The 19385-nt window shown below is 42.6% G+C and overlaps 1 protein-coding gene across 2 annotated transcripts in view; it reads left to right on the top strand.

The window, feature by feature from the left end:
• fras1 (Fraser extracellular matrix complex subunit 1) overlaps positions 1 to 19385 on the top strand; it is a 473019-nt gene that overhangs the window by 399573 nt on the left and 54061 nt on the right. For both annotated transcript variants that reach the window (XM_080191292.1, XM_080191285.1), the window contains 5 exons: positions 3210 to 3554; positions 4570 to 4730; positions 5257 to 5404; positions 12253 to 12458; positions 16875 to 17031. In XM_080191292.1, coding sequence (XP_080047418.1) covers positions 3210 to 3554; positions 4570 to 4730; positions 5257 to 5404; positions 12253 to 12458; positions 16875 to 17031 — 1017 coding nt within the window. The remainder of the gene's footprint in view (positions 1 to 3209; positions 3555 to 4569; positions 4731 to 5256; positions 5405 to 12252; positions 12459 to 16874; positions 17032 to 19385) is intronic.

Here is a 19385-nt window from a genome sequence, read left to right as displayed (position 1 = left end):
TATGTTAACACTGTGTTAACTGTGTTAAATCTTCTGACTCATCAACCTCAGTATATCAATCAGTAGAATCTTTAGGCTGGACTGTATTTTCAAAATCTCTGTAAGCTTACTCACTGGTACTACAGATTTCACTGTGGAGAAAGATATAATATCCTACGTTCAGCTCTAAAAGTACAGAAAGATACACCCATTGACTGAGCATGGATAGCTTTTCATCTTTACCATCTGAGTATTGAGCATCGTCTGGGGAGCGTGCGGTGGGGTAGTTCATGAACACTTTCACAACCAGCCAGATTTTACATAAGAACATAAGAAATAGGAGCAGGAATGGGCCATCTAGCCCTTCGAGCCTGCCCCGCCATTCAATAAGATCATGGCTGATCTGTCGTGGCTCAGTTCCACTTCCCCGCCCTCTCCCCATAGCCCTTAATCCCCTCTCTTATCAAAAACCCATCAACCCGCGTCTTAAAAATATTTAGCGAGGCAGCCTCCACCACTTCAACGGGTAGAGAATTCCAGAGATTCACCACCCTTTGAGTGAAGAAGTTCCTCCTCAACTCCGTTCTAAACCGCCCCCCCTTTATCTTGAGGCTGTGCCCCCTAGTCCTACTGTCTTTTTTGAGCGGGAAGAGTCTCTCCACCTCTATCCTATCCATCCCATTCATCATCTTATACGTCTCAATGAGATCTCCCTTCATTCTTCTAAACTCTAACGAGTACAAGCCTAGTTTATTCAGCCTCTCCTCATAGCTCAACCCCCTCAACTCCAGTATCAGCCTAGTAAACCTCCTCTGCACTCCCTCCAAGGCCAAAATATCTTTGCGCAGGTGCGGCACCCAAAACTGCACACAGTACTCCAGCTGCGGCCTCACCAATGCCCTATACAGCTGCAGCAAGACCTCTCTACTTTTATATTCAATCCCCCTCGCTATGAAGGCCAGCATCCCATTCGCCTTCCTGACCACCTGCTGCACCTGCAAGCTGGGTTTTTGCGACTCATGCACAAGGACCCCGAGGTCCCTCTGCACCGTCGCCTGCTGCAGTTTTTCGCCACGTAAGTAATAGTCCTTCCTACCATTATTCCTACCAAAGTGGACCACCTCACACTTGCCAACATTAAATTCCATTTGCCATTTCCTGGCCCATTCGCCCAGCCTATCTAGATCCTTCTGTAGACTCTCCACACCCTCCGCACAATTTGCCGTTCCCCCAATCTTGGTGTCATCAGCAAATTTCGACACCCTACACTTGGTTCCCTCCTCCAGATCATCTATATAAATGGTAAACAGCTGAGGCCCCAGCACCGACCCCTGGGGCACTCCACTAGTCACCATCCGCCAAGCCGAATAGCACCCGTTGACCCCCACTCTCTGCCTCCTATTTGACAACCAATCCTCTATCCACGCTAACACCCTACCCCCAACTCCATGTCCCTCGACCTTCTGCAATAACCTCTTGTGAGGTACTTTGTCAAACGCCTTCTGAAAATCAAGAAAGACCACATCCACCGGCTCTCCTCTATCCACTGCCCTAGACACATCCTCATAGAACTCCAGTAAATTTGTCAGACACGACTTCCCTTTAATGAAACCGTGCTGCATCCGCTCTATCAAGCAATTCCCTTCAAGATGCCTCGCAATTTACTCCTTAATGACGGATTCTAACATTTTACCTACCACAGACGTTAAACTAACCGGCCTATAATTCCCCGCCTTTTGCCTGGCACCCTTCTTAAACAACGGCGTAACATTAGCCATTTTCCAATCTTCCGGCACTTCCCCGGAATCCAGCGACGTCTGGAAAATAACCACCAAGGCATCCACTATCACCTCCGCCATTTCTTTCAGAACCCTCGGATGCATTCCATCCGGTCCTGGGGACTTGTCCACAATCAGCCCCTCCAGTCTGTCGAGCACCGCCTCTCTAGTAACAGTAATGTCATTAAGACCCTCCAGTCCTACCACCTTTCCATCACTAACATTTTCCATTCATTTCACCTCTTGCTGTCCTGAAATCTGCAAAATAAAGAACTGAGAGTGCAATCTTCTTGTCTTGAGGCTTTGTACCAAACCATGAAGTACATTTATTTACTGAATCACCACGTGAGCTTTTGTTGTTCTTGTCCTTCAGGTAGCCATGCTGAAGTTCACACTTAAAAATGAACACTGCTTCACACATTTAAATAGGTTTTCAATTTTTCTTGCTCCTACTGATTATAGAACTCCTCTAATTACATAGTAAAATATCATCCTACTTTAATTACTTTCTGAAGGATAGTTCCTCCTACAATAATCAAATATGGTTAGAGTATTCAACGTTCACAATGTCAAACACTATCCTGTGTTTATAGATTGGACTGCATTTTGCAACTGAGAACCTTTTCAATATGTCTATCTAGAATTATTTTTAATTGAACATTTGGGCACCAAGAAATGTTGCACCTTGTAATGAACATTGAAGTCATAAAAGGGAGCACCTGAATAAAAGCACATGACTCTTTCAAATTCCTCTGAGTATTTTTACTGGTAGGATTCCACTAGTTTTCCTTCCCCCCATGGCCTCTCAAGCCCTAGCCCTCACCCTCCTCACTGGCCCCTGAACTGCTGATCTCTAATTATCCGTGAGCATTCTAAGATAGTAGTCGGTATTTTGTGGCCTCACTTATCCCAAAATCATAAAATCCCTACTGAGGTCAACGGACCTTCCCTTTGTCCACCTCTCACCCGCTCCAATTCCCATGATGGGCAGAACGGTAAAATGCCCCCTGTTTCTGAGGGACACAAATCCCACCTCAGTCTATTAACAACCAGTTAACAGTTACATGATGACTGTGTTCTTCCCTGAGAGGCTCACTACCTCACACCCCCGCCACCGCCCCCCCCCCCCCCCCCCCGCCCCCAACCTTTAGCTGGGGGGCAGGGGGCAGAGATCACGACACTCTATATAATTTAGCCCAAGAGTTTCTCAACATTTTGGTAGATGGTCTTTACTATTGCTTCAACAGGCATTAACTACTATCTCACGTGACAGGCAGATGCTGTTTTCTTGCTGCTGCTTGATTGAATTCTGATACTGAGGTGTGATGAAGCATAGAATTACAAAAAAATTTAAAAAGAGGGACTTTTCTTCTAGTTCTCGTTTTACATGACCCAGATGTGGTTTGAAAAAAATATAATCATGTATCTCTTTGATCTGTTATCATTCCATAGGAGACACCAGTAGTACAGTCTCGGCCATCTGCTATACTGTACCAAAAACTGCCAAAGGCAGCAGCCTGTATGCCTTGGATTCTGGTTCAGATTTCAAAACCAGAGGAATGACACATGAGTATCGTGTGGTCTTTGGCCCTGGTGTAAGTATGTCAACATGTGATATCAAGCTGATTGATGACAGTGAGTATGAGGAAGAGGAAGACTTTGAGATCATCCTGGCTGATGCATCTGACAATGCACGGATTGGGGAAGTTGCAGCTGCCAAAGTAATTATAAGTGGCCCTAATGATGCCTCATTGGTGTTTCTTGGGAACTCTTCTTTCACCGTTAGTGAAGATGCAGGTATGTGCATGATTACTCCTATTACCATCAATCAACTAATCTCTTTGATTGCTTTGCCACAAACTAAAGTTACAGAAAGTATAATGGGCTTTTTAAAATATATTCTGCAATATTTTTTGATTTATTTTGGTATTACTTAATGGAATGATTCTTTGCTATTGATTACGTTTGAGTGGAACTGCTTTATGATTCCATGTTTTTCTACAAGCAGGGAAGGCAGCAGATGCTGCAAAAGCAGGACAATACATCTCAGCTAACAATATGTTTCTTTGTAGAGCTAATGCACTTTTGTTTACTTATATTCTGCTTGGATTTCAGACTAGGTTGACAGAGTCATGTGATGTTAGATTAATGGGGGAACTAGGCTTGTAGCAGGAAAAAAAGTTCCATTTTCATTGTTAAAAGGTAGTTGGTGACTGCAGCTGTTAAAAAGAAGAGGGTCTCTCTGTCTTAAAGCTCCAAGGTTGTTACCCAAGTCAGAGCAAGTATATCTATGTTTTGCTATCTATATTTCAAGTGAGGTTTAAGCATGCAAGAGAAATATTGTTTAATTGGAACAAAAATCGTGATAAGTTAGAAGTTAAGAGTTGTTTCTTTTCATTTTTAAAGATTGCTCAATGGTTAAGAGTTAAACTGTTTCATTTTGTTAGTTATACTTAAATTGTGTTATGAATAAAGCTTGTTTTTTAAAAACAAAACCCTGCTTTGTCAGTGGAATTACTCCTGAGGTGAAGTATCCTTTCCTCCATGTTTATGTCAAAATAGAATATTTTTGGACCTAGTCTGGCTTCATGATATACATTGGGGTTTAGGTCCAGCACTGTAACAGTAAACATTGGGTACAATGTTGAACAAGTATGTGGGACTGACCTGTGTGTCAGCCTTATTATAATAAAATATGTAATTATAATTTAAAGATTTAAATGTATAAAATATAATACTTCAGAAGTAGTGCAGGAACTGAAGTTTCTCACCAGATTGGCATAATATCATACTGAAATGTATTTATTCATAGGCTCTATTGAAATACCAGTTATCAGACATGGCAGTGATTTGTCCACTCCTACTTCAGTGTGGTGTGCTACACGCCCTTCAGATCCTCCCTCTGCAACTCCAGGCATTGACTATATCCCCAGTTCAAAGAAAATTGACTTTGCGCCTGGCAAAACAGAAGAGGTAAATGCCCTTTATCTAAAATAATATCACAATTTGCACAGAGCTATGTTTAAACCAAGGCATTGATTAAATGCATGGTGATAATATATACAAAATGAAAATTCATTTGCAAATGGTTTTACACGTGTGATTTCCCCTAATGTCATGTTTACAATCTCATCCATGCCTCTCATATTTTTCTTCTAGAAGGATAAAGATGCTTGATAGATAATTTTCAAAGTCAGCCTTGTGAGTGAAAATTAATAGTTGGAAAGCTATGCGCAATTCAGGGCCAAATTTCTGATATTGCCAAGGTTTGTACAGGCAGCACAAATTCATAACATTCTTCCTGTGGAGTGCAGACGTTCTTTTTACAAAGGGCAGAAAACAAGTGGAACACCGGTATTCTAGTGCAGAAGAGAGGAAGCATTTGAAACATGGGTAGTTTGATCCTGGATCATTGATCCAGCACTTCCTGTTTTAATTCCTATCAATAGAGCCATCTTATGGCTGAGGTTACTTAAAAATCTTCCTTTTATCCTTACAGACCTGCACTTTAACAATTCTGGATGATGTGCAGAATCCAATCATTGAAGGGAATGAAACTTTCATTGTATTCTTGAGCTCAGCACAAGGAGCAGAGCTAACAAAACCCTTCCAGGCTGTCGTTGCTATCAATGATACCTATCAGGACGGTAGGTTGCTTACAGTTCAAGCAGAAAGTCTGAAATGTGCCTTTGTAAATTTAGTATTCACACTCTTGCAGCAAAGTCAGTGAATTCGAATGGATGTCTGCTGTAAATCTGTCATTTTGCAATCATTATTATTAACATGGCAGATTGCTGCCAAATTATGCAGTTGTCCAATTCCTTTACTGTTCACTGCTGTAAAGGAACTCAACTGCATTCAGTCCTGTTTCTTACTAAATGTTGGAAGGCGGATTGCATTGGGAATTTCCCTAGTGAATGTGGTGTAACATATTTTGTATCCTTGTTAACATTGAATATTTCATTATGATCAAATTATTGATTTATTATGGAAACAAACACTAGATTTATTTAACCCACTGGATTGCGACACTAGCCTGTTTATGTTTTCATGAAGTCCGGTTTCATAATTCCCTGTTAAGCAGCATCTCAGTTTTCAAACTTGCATCCTTGTTGGTGAATCACTCCATGGCTCCCCCTACCCGAGCTCTGTAATCTACACTAAGGAACCTGTGATCTCTCATTCTTCTCATTTCAGCCTTTTGAGCATCCCCAATGTTAATTGCTTTGCGACTGGTAGTTGTGCCTTTAGCTGCCAATGCTGTAACCTCTGGAACATTCTCCCTGAACTTTTCTCTCCCTCGCTGCCAACATTTTCTCCTTAAAATGTACCTCTTTGGCTGTCTGACCTAATATCTCCTTACATGGCTTGTGTCAAATATTGCTTTCTAAAGCTCCAGTGAGGGCCTTGGGGCATTCTATTGTATTAAAGGCACTATATAAATGAAGGTTGTAGAACCAGTAAAGAAAGAAAAACTGCTGCCTAGTCTGTTCTTTACATGCCATTATTTTCCTTATTTCCTCTCTCTCTCTCTCTCTCTCCCTGGCCCTGATTCTTTGCTCCTGAGGTTGGGTGCACAAGGCCGAGAAATTTCCTGGCTCATCTCCCTCACGTTTGGGGTATAGTGTCCTAGTAACAGGATCTTCATTCCATGGGAGAGAGGAACAAGTCTGTATTTGTGTTTAGCCTGCCTCCCCAGCCGTCCCTCCCCAGAAAGTTTGGAGGCAGCTACAGGGGGTGCAGAGTGCCAAGACAGTTTAATTAAAAGGCCCACCTTGGTGCTCTGGCATTTTGTCCCAATGGTGTGGTTTATTATTAGGCCCTATAAACCTTAGCCGGACCCCCTCAATCCCAACACACTCCCCATGCTGTATCTTTGCCAACTTGTGCTGTGCCCCCACCCAACTCCAATGGCCTCCATTACCTCCATGCCAGCCTATAATGCTTCACTCACCTCCATGCCTCAATGCCAATCCATGAGCCCCTGCCCATTCATCCCCATATTCCTTTAGAAACAATATGCTAACTTAGTATCAATTCATACAAACCCACACCCTCTCACACACTCCATTCCGATTCATCCAGTATCCATATTGGCAGACTTCAGGAGCCACGCTCGAATAAAATGAAGTTCAAAACATCCATTATGGATTCCACCACATGTTAAAAAATACTAATTGATAAATGCTCATTCAGTACATATGTGAGGTAATGCATTTTGGAAGGTCTAATACAGATAGGAAATACACAATAAATGGCAGAATTCTTAAGAGTATTGATAAGCAAAGGGATCTGGGTGTACAGGTACACAGGTCAGTTAAAGTGGCAATGCAGGTGGAGAAGGTAGTCAAGAAGGCATATGGCATGCATGTCTTCATCGGTTGGGCATTGACTTTAAAAATTGGCAAGTCATGTTGCAGGTTTACATAATCTTAGTTAGGCCACACTTGGAATATAGTGTTCAATTCTGGTCGCCACACTACCAGAAAGAGGTGGAGGCTTTGAAGAGGATACAGAAAATATTTACCAGGGTGTTGTCTGGTATGGAGGGCGTTCCACAACATCAGCTTAAAGTCCAAACAAGTTTATTTGTAGCAAAAGCCGCAAGCTTTTGGGACAGTCTGTCACTTCGTCAGGTGGCCGGGAGTTCTGATCATAAAGACACAAACTCAATTTACATGCATAATGATTGGAATGTGAGTCTTTACAGCTAATCAATTCGTAAAGGTACAGACAATATGAGTGGAGAGAACTTTAAGCACAGGTTAAAGAGATGTGTATTGTTTCCAGACAGGAAAGTTAGTGAGATTTTGCAAGTCCAGGCAAGTTGTGGGGGTTAGAGATAGTGTGACATGAACCCAAGATCCCGGTTGAGGCCATTCTCACGTGTGCAGAACTTGGCTATCAGTTCCTGCTCAACGACTCTGCACTGTTGTGCGTTGTGAAGGCCACCTTGGAGAACGCTTACGCGAAGATCAGAGGCTGAATGCCCATGACTGCCGAAGTGTTCCCCAACAGGAAGAGAACAATCTTGTCTGGTGATTGTCGAGCGATGTTCACTCATCCGTTGTCATAACGTCTGCATGGTCTCCCAATGTATCATGCCTTGGGACATCCTTTCCTGCAATGTATCAGGTAGACAACGTTGGCCGAGTTGCAAGAGTATGTACCGTGTACCTGGTGGATGGTGTTCTCAAGTGAGATGATGGCATCCGTATCGATGATCCGGCATGTCTTACAGAGGTTGCTGTGGCAGGGTTATGTGGTGTCATGGCCTGAAGGCTGGGTAGCTTTCTGTGAACAATGGTCTCTTTGAGGTTGTGCAGTTGTTTGAAGGCAAGAAGTGGGGAAGTAGAGGTGTGCGGTTGGCCTTGGCAAGATGTTCATCTTCATCAATGACACGTTGAAGACTACGGAGAAGATGTTGTAGCTTCTCTGCTCCGCAAAAGTACTGGATGACGAAGGGTACTGTGTCCACCATGTCCCATGTTTGTCTTCTGAGGAGGTTGGTGCGGTTTTTGGCTGTGGCGCGTCGGAACTGTCGATCAATGAGTCGAGCGCCATATCCTGTTCTTATGTGGGCATCTTTCAGCATCTGGAGGTGGCTGTTGCGATCTTCCTCATCTGAGCAGATCCTTTGTATACGGAGGGCTTGTCCGTAGGGGATGGCTTCTTTAACATATTTAAGGTGGAAGCTGGAGAAGTGGAGTATCGTGAAGTTATCCATGGGCTTGTGGTACAGTGAGATGCTGAGGTGACCATTCTTAATGGAGATGCATGTGTCCAAGAATGTAAACGATTCCAGACAGTAGTCCATGGTGAGTCTGATGGTGCGATGGAACTTGTTGATGTTCTCATATAGTTGTTTCAGTGACCATTCACCAGGAGTCCAAAGAAAGAAAATGTCATCGATGCATCTAGTGTATAGCATCGGTTGAAGGTCCTGTGCGGCGAAGAAGTCTTGTTCAAGCCTGTGCATGAAGATGTTGGCATACTGAGGTGCGAATTTGCTCCCCATGGCTGTTCCATGTGTCCGGATGAAGAACTGGTTTTTGAAGGTGAAGACATTGTGGTCCAGGATGAAGTGGATGAATTATAAAATTGCATCTGCAAACTGGCAGTTGTCGGCATTGAGTACTGAGGCAATTGCAGCAATGCCATCATTGTGGGGGATGTTCGTGTAGAGAGCTGAGACATCCATTGTGACGAGGCGTGCGTCTGGTTCAACTGCTTCATGTGTGCTGAGTTTCTGTGGGAAGTCCACAGTGTCGTGACAAAAACTGAGGGTTCTTTGTACAATGGGTTTCAGGATGCCCTCAACGTAGCCAGATAGGTTCTCGCACAGGGTCCCATTGCCCAATACGATGGGACGGCCGGGTGTGTTTGCCTTGTGTATCTTTGGGAGATAATAGAGATCTCCAACGCAGGGAGTACGTGGGATGAGAGCAGGGAGGGTGCTCTGAAGGTCCGGATCAAATGTCTTGATCAGAGTGTTGAGTTGATGGGTGTGTTCTTTGGTCAGATCTATGGGTAACTGTCTGTAGTGTTCCTTGTTGTTCAGCTGTCGGTACACTTCTTTGCAGTAATTCGTTCCGTTCAGTGTGACGATGGCCCCTCCTTTGCTGGTTTGATGACAATGTTGCGGTTGGTCTTGAGAGCAGAGATAGTGCTGCGTTGTGCTTGAGTGATGTTCAGGGTTGTCTTGTGAGTGCGATTAATGAATCTGGTGTTGACGCACCTCCTGATGGCTTGGGCATACAGGTCAAATCGAGGGCAGCGGCCTTCTGGAGGAGTCCAATTGGACTCCTTCCTCTTCGGTCGCTGCACTGCGGATCTCTCTGTCGGCTGTTCCGGTTCCAGTTCACTGATTTGTCTCATCGTGGCCTCTTGGAGTTTGTGGAAGAATTCCTGCAGCCTCATTTGCCTGATGAATTCCAACACTGGCATCTCCACATCATGGAGGGTATTAGCATTGAGGAGAGGTTGGAGAAACTTGGTTTGGTGTCACTGGAACCATGGAGGTTGAGGGGTGGCCTGATAGAAGTCTACGAGATTATGAGAGGCATGGTCAGAGTGGATAGTCAGAAGCTTTTTCCCCAGGGTGGAAGAGTCAATTGCTCGAGGGCAGAGGTTTAAGGTTTAAAGGAGATGTACAAGATAGAGTTTTTACACAGTGGATGGCGGGTGTCTGGAATTCGTTCCCTGGTGAGGTAGTGGAAGCAGATATGGTGGTGACTTTTAAGGCGTGTCTTGACAAATACGTGAATAGGTTGAGAATAGAGCGATATGATCCCTGGAAGGGTAGGGGCTTTTAGTTAAGTCGGGCAGTAAGGTCGGTGCCGGCTTGGAGGGCTTGTTACTGTGCTGTAATTTTCTTTATTCTTTGTTCTTACATTATAATCTCCACAGGTATTTAATGTTTCATCAAAACAAACGTTTGCATTCATTGCCCGTATCAAAAACAGCTAACCCTTTAACAATCTCTTGGAGCTGTCAACCAAGCTGTGAACTTACAGCTGCCTACTGTGATAATGATAGCTTGTGGAAGCAGCCTAGCAGTAATAATGCTATAATACTTTATCCTAGAGCTATGTTAACAAACAGCTATTGAAACTGGGAACACCAATTTTTTTTTTCAACTTGGAGAATTGGATTCTACCTGCACCTGTAGGCATGTTTTCTCTAGCGGCGGCAGGTGGGCGGGGGGGCGGTAGAGGAGGATATAAAATAGTTCAGTGGCTAGCCCATCACTTTCTGCACCCCTGAGCTTACTCCATAATGGTGGATACTGAAATCAGCAGCCTGCCCACCATTTGTAAAATGATGAATGATTATTTAAGATTGTAAATAGGTCTATTGACCTGAACAATACCCTACCTATGACATAACTTAGGAAGTTGAGCAGAGTGGGTGAGTTTTATTTAAAGGTTTACACAAGAAATGACAAGAGAGAAGGCAACATTTGGGGGCGGCAGGGTTGGCGGGGGGGGGTGTCCTGCATGTATATGGTGCACTGCCATCTGAAGGTCACCTCCCCCTTCTTCCTTCACCACCTGTCTGAAAGAACCTGGTTTCCCACCATCCTCTTCCCCCATCTATGAGCTGTAAAGTCCGTTCCTGCCCTAAATCACCAGGACATATCTTCTTTGGATAAACATGATCTTCCCCGGGCCGCCTTCCAGGCAGCTCCCACTACTGAGCTTTACTGTTGGGTCTGATGGAGCTGCCAGCCAATCAGATTGGCTGATAACTCCCAAGGACATAATTTCCTCCTGTGTGAGGAGCAGAAGTTCCACTACTCAGCAATTTAGCCTGCCTGCAGCATGTTATGGGCCAGCATATAGCAAGTTGGTTTCCAGCTGACTTCACTTATGAGATGGTGAGCATTCCACCCACACCTCTCAAAATGCAGCCCAGAGACACAGGAAAATAGTTCTTTCTAAATTTAAAAGGCAGAAATTTAAATAACTTGGCATCTTGACAGTGCCACAGCCTTTGTGCCTCTTATGAGTATTCACCTCTCAAAATTATTAGTCATGTTTTGTGGGAAATAGACTTTGCTGCAGTAAAATGGAGTCTGTTTGAACTCAACACTGAGCCTTGCTAGGTTCAGGTTTTCCCTACGTGAATCATATCCCACCCCTCTTCCTATACTAAAATAGGATTTGTCAGAAATGGGGACAGAATCTACACCCAGCATCCCAATTCCATTTTGGATGATGTGTGCAGTATCCTCAACTCAGTGAAAATCCAGCTCTGCTCTCTGTCTGCGTTTGTCTGACTCTCCAAACCACTACCCCCCCCCCACAATTCCACCTTCAAACCATGTGGATGAAAAATAATAAGCATTGTTCTTTCTCTACTCTCCATTGGAGGAGAATAGATTTGGTTTAGTAGGTGTTGGGGAAAACACAAGCTGAGCATAAACATAAGAATGTTGTTATGACAATCCAAGAAAAGTGATCTCCTATTCCAAAGTCATATGAACCTGGTATATGCGCTATTATCAGTTGAGACATCATATCAAGAGGGAAGATTTATTAATGTAAAGCAAAAATAGCAATTGAAGATGCTGAAGGTGTTGGTAACACTCAGGTCAGTCAACATCTGTGGAGTTAATATTTCTGATGTGGGTGCATTGTTAAAACAAAGGGCTGTATTAAAATCACTGTTATCATTCTGTTTACTGAATTAAGAGTACAGCTTTTTTTTAATTTATTCACGGGGCATGGGCATCACTGGCTGGCCAGCATTTATTGCCCATCCCTAGATGCCTTTGAGAAGGTACTGGTGAGCTGTCTTCTTGAATCAATGCAGTCCATGTTCTGTGGGTTGACCCACAATGCCTTTAGGGAGGGAATTATAGGAAATTCCAGGGTTTTGATGCAATGTATGAAATGTACTGTAAAAATATAGATGTGGTTATACTTGATAAACCTCAAATTTAGACAATTTATTTATTGCTGTTGTGATTTAAAAAGAATTAATGTTTCAGTTCCTAGTATGCAATTTGGTAAGGAGATCTACAGAGTGAAGGAGAAGGAAGATGAGTTGCATGTTCCCATTATCCGAACTGGTGATCTTAGCTATGAGTCTTCAGTGAGATGCTATACTCGGCAGCTGACTGCAGAAGTAATGGAAGACTTTGAAGAGAGGAGGAATTCCGATGATTCACGTCTTACATTCCAGAAGGGAGAAAAGGTAAACCTCTCTTTAACTTGTCTCGGCATAAGTTTGTTTACTTATCATTTGCCTGAAATTGGGAAGAAATGTCAGCTTCGTATTGTACCATTCTGCCCTGCATGGAGACAGTTTGATGTCAGGAAACATTTCTTTAACTTCATTCATAGTTTCTTTGGTCATTGCTGGCAAGATCAGCATTGATTGGCCTCGAGAAGATGGTGATGAGCCATGATCCCTCTCAGCTGTGCAGTCACAGGGCTACATGGCAACCTGTAAGTTACTGTGTAGGTCAGGCACAAGTCGTCTGCTTTAGATTGCTCTGTCTTCATGGCTGCGCACTTAAAGAAATTGACAACATGCTTGAAAGAAGTACAGGGAATGTTGATGAACTGCCTTCCTGAGATACTGCAGTCCAGGTGATGAAAGTGCTCCTGCAATGCTGAGCGGAAGGGAGTTCCAGGATTTTGACCTAGTGACAGTGAATGAACAGCGATATGTTTTTAAGCCAGGTTGGTGTATGGCTGAGAGGAAACTTGCAGGTGGAGTTTCCATGCACCTTATCCATCTAGGTGGTAGAGGCAGAGGTTTGGAAGGTGCTGTTGAAGAAGCCTTGATGAGTTGTTGCTGATGTATACATTCCTGCCACTGTGTTGATAGTGAAGCTTAAGGCAGTGGATGGGATGACGTTCAAGGTATTGCATTGACTTCAATCATGTCAATTCCTTGAGTACTGAAGCCACACTCATCCAGACAAATGGAGAGCATTCCATCAAAATCCTGACATATGCCTTATAGTGTCCAGGCTTTGTGGAGTCAGGAGGTGGGTGACATGCCACAGGATACCCAGCTTCTGACCTGTTCTTACAATCACAGCTTATGTGGCTGATGCAGAATGTCTGATCCTAGGTGACTAACTCTCCGGGGGCTGGGGCTGGGGGGTAGAATTAATGGGCACTTTGGTGCGGGGGACCATACAAGTGGGCAAGTGTTGCTGGCAAAACTGAGAAGGTGGCGGAGGTGTTGGCAAACCCATCAGATCGAGGAGCCAGAAGTAATGCAAATATGTGCAGACATATACTGCACTTGCACAAAACTTAGAAGATCTTAATATGGGAAAAACAACATGCAACCTAAGATACAAAGCAATCACCTTAATTATGGGACAATCTCATAAAATCTTGGATGGTTAGTGACCCTAGTCTGACAAATGGTGAGCCCAGGATGTTGGTGGTGGAGAATTCGACCTGATACATTTGAATACCAGTGGTAGATGGTTAGATTCTCTTTTACATAACCTTTAAAAATAATGTATTATGGCGGTGTTTTTCAAACTTACTTTCCTGGGACCCTCTTTGTCAACTGACTGAGCTTTGGGATTCACACCTTGTTCATTCACTCATCAGTATTTCCCCACAAGTTCTTAAAATTGATGGCACTGTGCACCTTTGCAGGGATTACAAATTTACCATTAATCAGATCTCCAATCTGGATACTTACCCATGGCCATGGGTGGAAGATCTATTTTCAGGAAGAGAGATGTTCTCAGAATTTGACGTGAGCCATGCCTCCCAGCAGCTTTTTTAGAGGAGGACTTAAAACAGTATGTCACAATCAACACTCTCAAAGATTTGTTCACATACAGATGTCTGGTTTTCGATGTGTCCTCCAGTCCAGCGATTTTTCAAGGACAGTTGCCAGAGATTCCTCTTGTAACAGTTCGCTTAACCAACCGAAGAGCCGTTTGCAAGCTCACCAGGATCGCATTCATTTACACCATGACTCGGAGACAGCAAAAGTTCCAGATTACATAGTAGATGGAAAAGTTGCTGTGAACACTTGACAGGAAATGGTTTCTGATATACAAGGACATCCAGTGGACTGTATTCCAAGAGAGGATGAGAGACATTCATTCACAGATATTCAACCTGCTGCACCCATGAGTCCAGCTCCACTGAAACAAGTCTCACCAGTGTCTACTGAGTCACTGTGCAGGTCACAGCATAGTTGCAAAGCTCCTGAAAGACTGACATATAGCTGGGACGTGAGTTTCGTTATGTTTCTTTCCCTATGATTGATTGAACTTAGGGAGAAAAATGTTTGAGAGTGTTATAGTAAGCATCTAGCAGGTATGAGCATGTGTGAGTGATGCTTTTTCAGTCTTAGTCTCATGAGAGGGACCTATGTAACTTGTTGCCACCAGTTCTGAGTCCATGTAGTCCTGTATTTTGATGTTTTTGTAAGTAAAGAAGATTGAATATTGCAATGTGTTTAACTACCATTTTTGTGGCCAAGTTACCACAGAATGACAGTGTTGGCACAGTAATGTTCGTGGCAGAAATATAAAACCCATGTGTTGCTTGATGTTACATCTGCCAAATGAGAATTTGTAAACTCTTATTTCCATCCAAATTTTGTTCAACGTTTTTAAAAGTACACTAACATCCAGAAAAAAACAAACTTGAATTTATTTAGCCAGCAACTGTTCCAAAGCACTTCACAACTAGTGAATTGCAATTGAAGTGTAGTCATGGTTGTGAAAAGGGAACATTTAGCAGCCAATTTTCACACGGCAAAATCCCACAGACAACACCGAGGTGCATGATGAGAAAATGTGCTTGTTTGGAACTCATTGTACATGTTTTACAAGTACAACAAACAAGCACAGTAAGAGCCAAATTTATGGATCAACATATTGAGTTGGGGCTTTTTTCAGACTTTCCTCATGATTATTTCATTTACATATATTACGGGTCTCCTTGCTGAATTTGGACAGACGTAAATAGGTGCCATATCAATTCCACTTGGGATTCTCCAGCAGTTGTGACAGGTCCTGACAGCTCACCCAATTAATATTAATGAGGCCCTATCGTGGGCTGATTGAAGCGTGCACTCCTGTTTGCAGCACCTTTTACAGAGCTGAAAACAGTGAGCAAAACTTGCTGTTCTTCAAAAAGTGCCATAGGACCTGTCATGTCCTCATGAAAAATCAAACAGGATCATGGTTTAATGTTGCATCTAAAAAGATCAAAACAGCAGTGCTTCAGTGTTTGATATGGCTCCCATGGCAGCTTTCTCACCTAAGAGTCAGAAGATCATGCCAGTTAACAGGCTGGTATCATAGAATCCCTACAGTACAGAAGAGGCCATTCTGCCCATTGAGTCTGCACTGACTCTTGACAGAGTATCTTACCCAGGTTTTCTACCCTGCTGTATCCCTGTAACCCAACACATTTCCCATGGCTAATTCATCTAACCTACACATCTTGGGACGCTAAGTGCAACTTAGCATGGCCAATCCACCTAACCTCTTTCCTCTGTCATTCATCAATCAGAGCCGGACATATCTCAGACACCCACTTCTTCACAAGTATCAAAACAGCCTGCACATCTGGACTTTGGGAGGAAATCCATGCTGATATGGGGAGAATATGCGAACTCTAGACAGACAGTCACCCAAGGCCAGAACTGAACTCAGGTTCCTGGAGCTGTTGAGACAATGGTGCTAACCCCTGTGCCACCATGCCATGCCTTAGAGTGTGCTACTCTGTCAGATCTGTTTTAGACCCTATCTGATATTTATGGGGTGGGTAAAATTGGCCAAAGACCCTGGAAAAGCCAAGAACAAATAAGTCCTGCCAAATTTAACTATCACTGTTTTCTTCCATTCCTGTTCAACAGATGGTCAGATTGAAAGCTGTAGGAAAACAGGGACCACCAGCCAAAGATCCTGGATTGACAGCAGTTGGGCGGGTAGGGAACATTGGGCACTGGGGAGGTGGAGGATGGAATTTGCAAAGGGGAAGCAGAAGGCTCCTTTCAGGGGACAAAAGGGGACACTTCAGCTCCTCATGGCACAAGAAATTCTGGAAAAGCAACTTGCCTTGGGAAGCCTGCAGTCCCTACTTTGATTTCTGACAACAATTGTGAACACTTAAATAGAACTCACAATTGGAGAGTGGGAGACTGATTTGAATATGTTAATATTGTGTTCCATCTTTTCAGAGCAGGACAGGCAGATACCAAGAAACTCGCTACTAGGGAAAAAAGAATGAGCATGCTCAAGGTGGATTAAAATTCTGTTTACTGGCTTTAACTTTTTAATTCAACCCACTCCCCGCATCATGTTGAGTTAATACTGAAGCCTGGATCTCTGCCACCACCCTACCAAACTATGTTATTGACCTCACATTGTGGGAGAGGTACTCAATAAGAATTCTCTGCTATGATTTCTGAGTTGCGTATCTAGATGCTGGATGGACATGCTTATTCTGTATTAGTGTGCACTCAAACTCCATTTATGGAAATGACAGCTGGTGCTTAATCTCAGGTAATATTTTGAAAACACGAAACTCCAGAAAAACGGTATGCCAGAAATAAAGCCTTTACTTGAAGAGAAATGTTTTATTCTCTAATGTCTACATTTGAAATGAACAGGTAAAGAACTGCACGGTGTTGATAAATGACGATACAATCTTTGAGCCCGAGGAAAGGTTCCAGCTCCACTTGGGAAACCCTTTGGGTAATCATTGGAGTGGAGCCAAAGTTGGAAAAAATGACGTAGCCACTATAACTATATCAAATGATGAAGATGGTAAGCTTTTTTTTCAAGAACCTTTTTTATCAGTATTACATGGCTGTGGATTATGCCTTATCATTAAAACTATCAGTAATTTATAGATTACGTTATATGCAGGAACATTTTTTACTAAATAATATAAAATAATGAACAAGCTCTAGATTACAAAGTGTAGGGGTCGATTTTTGCTGCTTTTGCCTGGTGTTAAGTGCCTCAAAATGGGGTCGGTAGCTTCAGGCTCCTTTTATTCCAGATGATGTTCCCAGACCCAGTTTGAAAGGGGCCTATCACTGCGTGTCTAAAGAAGCCACCCATTTTGTCTTTGCAATTCTTTTTTGCGTAAAAACAGGAAGCTTTTGCTAATTAATGCACAAGGTAATGTGGAGGTCAGCTTGATGGAGTACAGCTTTAATGCTGTACTGAAAGCAGAATTTTGTTGAATGAGGGAATTCTAGCCATATGAGCGAAGAGGTACCATTCTGACTTTTTTTTACAAGGCATAGAGTGGTCCAAGGTGGGGAATAAGAGAGACTGAGGCCTAATATCTAAGATAGTAATTTAGTTAACAGATAGGGGATTAGTTCGTAAGTTCATAAAAATTAAGCCATTCAATCTATCGAATCCACGCCACCATTTGATCATGGCCAATATGCCCCTCATCCCCATTTTGCTGCCTTCTCCCCATAATCCTTCAACCCATTACCAATTAAAAATCTGTCTAACTCCTCAAATTTACACACTGTGCCAGCATCCACCGGACTGTAGGATAGTGAATTCCACAGATTGACAACCCTTTGGGAGTAGTTTCTCCTCAACTGTGTTTTAAATTTGCTACCTCTTATCATAAGACTATGACTTCTCATCCTATAATGCCCCACAAGAGTGAGCATCCTCTTGGTTGATGAGTTTAACAAGTTTTTTTCCCCCCCCACTAAACTGGGACATAAGTTTAAAGTAGGTCAGAATTTTCCAACTCAGCACTAGTCTGAGACTAATGTGTTAAACATGAATAAAGGCAATTACAAAGATATGAAGGTAGAATTGGCTAAAATAGAGTGGGGCAATAGGTTGAAAGCAATGAGTATAGATAACCAATGGCAGACAATTAAGATATTTCATAACTCACAAAGAAGAAATGTTTCAATGGGAAAGAAACACTCTGTGAGAAGGATGAATCACTCATGGCTAGCTAAGGAAGTTAAGGTTGGTATCAAACTGAAAGAAAAGGCATACAATGATATCAAGATTATTAATAGGCCAGAAGATTGGAAATGTTTTAGAAACCAGCAAAGGAAGGCTAAAAAAAGGGCAAAATTAGAATGTGAGAATAAAGTAGCAAGATGCATAAGAAGATAGCAAGAGCTTCTACAATTACATTAAAAAGAAAAGAATAGCCAAACTAAATATTGGTCCCTTGGAGGCTGAAACTGCAAAATTAATAATGGGAAACAAGTAAATAGCAGAGACATTTAACAATTATTTTGTTTCTGTCTTCATGATAGTGGACACTAAGGTCGGGATTTTCCAGCCACATTCGCCGCAGAACTGGAAAATCTTGCCCAAGGTCAGCAGGCCTTTACATGGTCCATGTCCTGCCCTCTATGATTGCTGTGGCAGATGGAACAGGAGGATTCTGCACTAGATGTATCCCAACAATAGCAGGAAATTGAGGAACAAGAGAGAGAAAAGAACTTCAAATTATCACTACAGAAAAAGTACCACAAGAGAAACCATACCAGGAAACTAATGGGACTAAAAGCTGATCAGTACTTGACATGAAGGCCTGCATTCTAGGATCTTAAAAGAAGTGATTGCTGAGTTAGTTGATTAATTGGTTGTAATCTTCCAAATTCCCTGAATTCTGGGAAAGTCCCAGCTGGTTGGAAAACCACAAATGCAACATCACTATTCAAGAAAAGAGGAAGATAGTAAACAGGAAACTATAGGCCAGTTAGCTTAAAATCTGTCATTAGGAAAATGCTGGAATTCTTTTAAAGGCAACATAGCAGGATATTTAGAAAATCATAATCTAACTAAGCATGCTCAATGTGGTTTTAGAAAAAGTAAATCGTGCTCTCTGAAGACTTAAGAAGTAGGGTGGATTAAAGAAAACTAGTAGATGCATTGTAATTGAACTTCCAAAAAACATTCAATAAGGTGCCACATATATGTGTAAGATCTAGGGTTCGCTCTAACCTCGGTTGTAATGCTCAAGTCAATTTCAATTTTCAGAATGAGCTAAAAGGAATCTAAAAGAAACCTGTAGTTTCCGAACATATATAGATCACGCTGGGTATGATTATGTTGTCACAAGTTTCACAGAATTTATTAAGTTAATTGCAGTAAGTACAAAATTACAAAGCTTAGCA

This window comes from Carcharhinus amblyrhynchos, chromosome 1 (assembly GCF_965287045.1).
Source record: "Carcharhinus amblyrhynchos chromosome 1, sCarAmb.v2.hapA, whole genome shotgun sequence".
Lineage (NCBI taxonomy): Eukaryota > Metazoa > Chordata > Chondrichthyes > Carcharhiniformes > Carcharhinidae > Carcharhinus > Carcharhinus amblyrhynchos.
The sequence above is the reverse complement of the archived record's forward strand: the minus strand, read 5'-3'. Positions and strand labels throughout refer to the sequence as shown.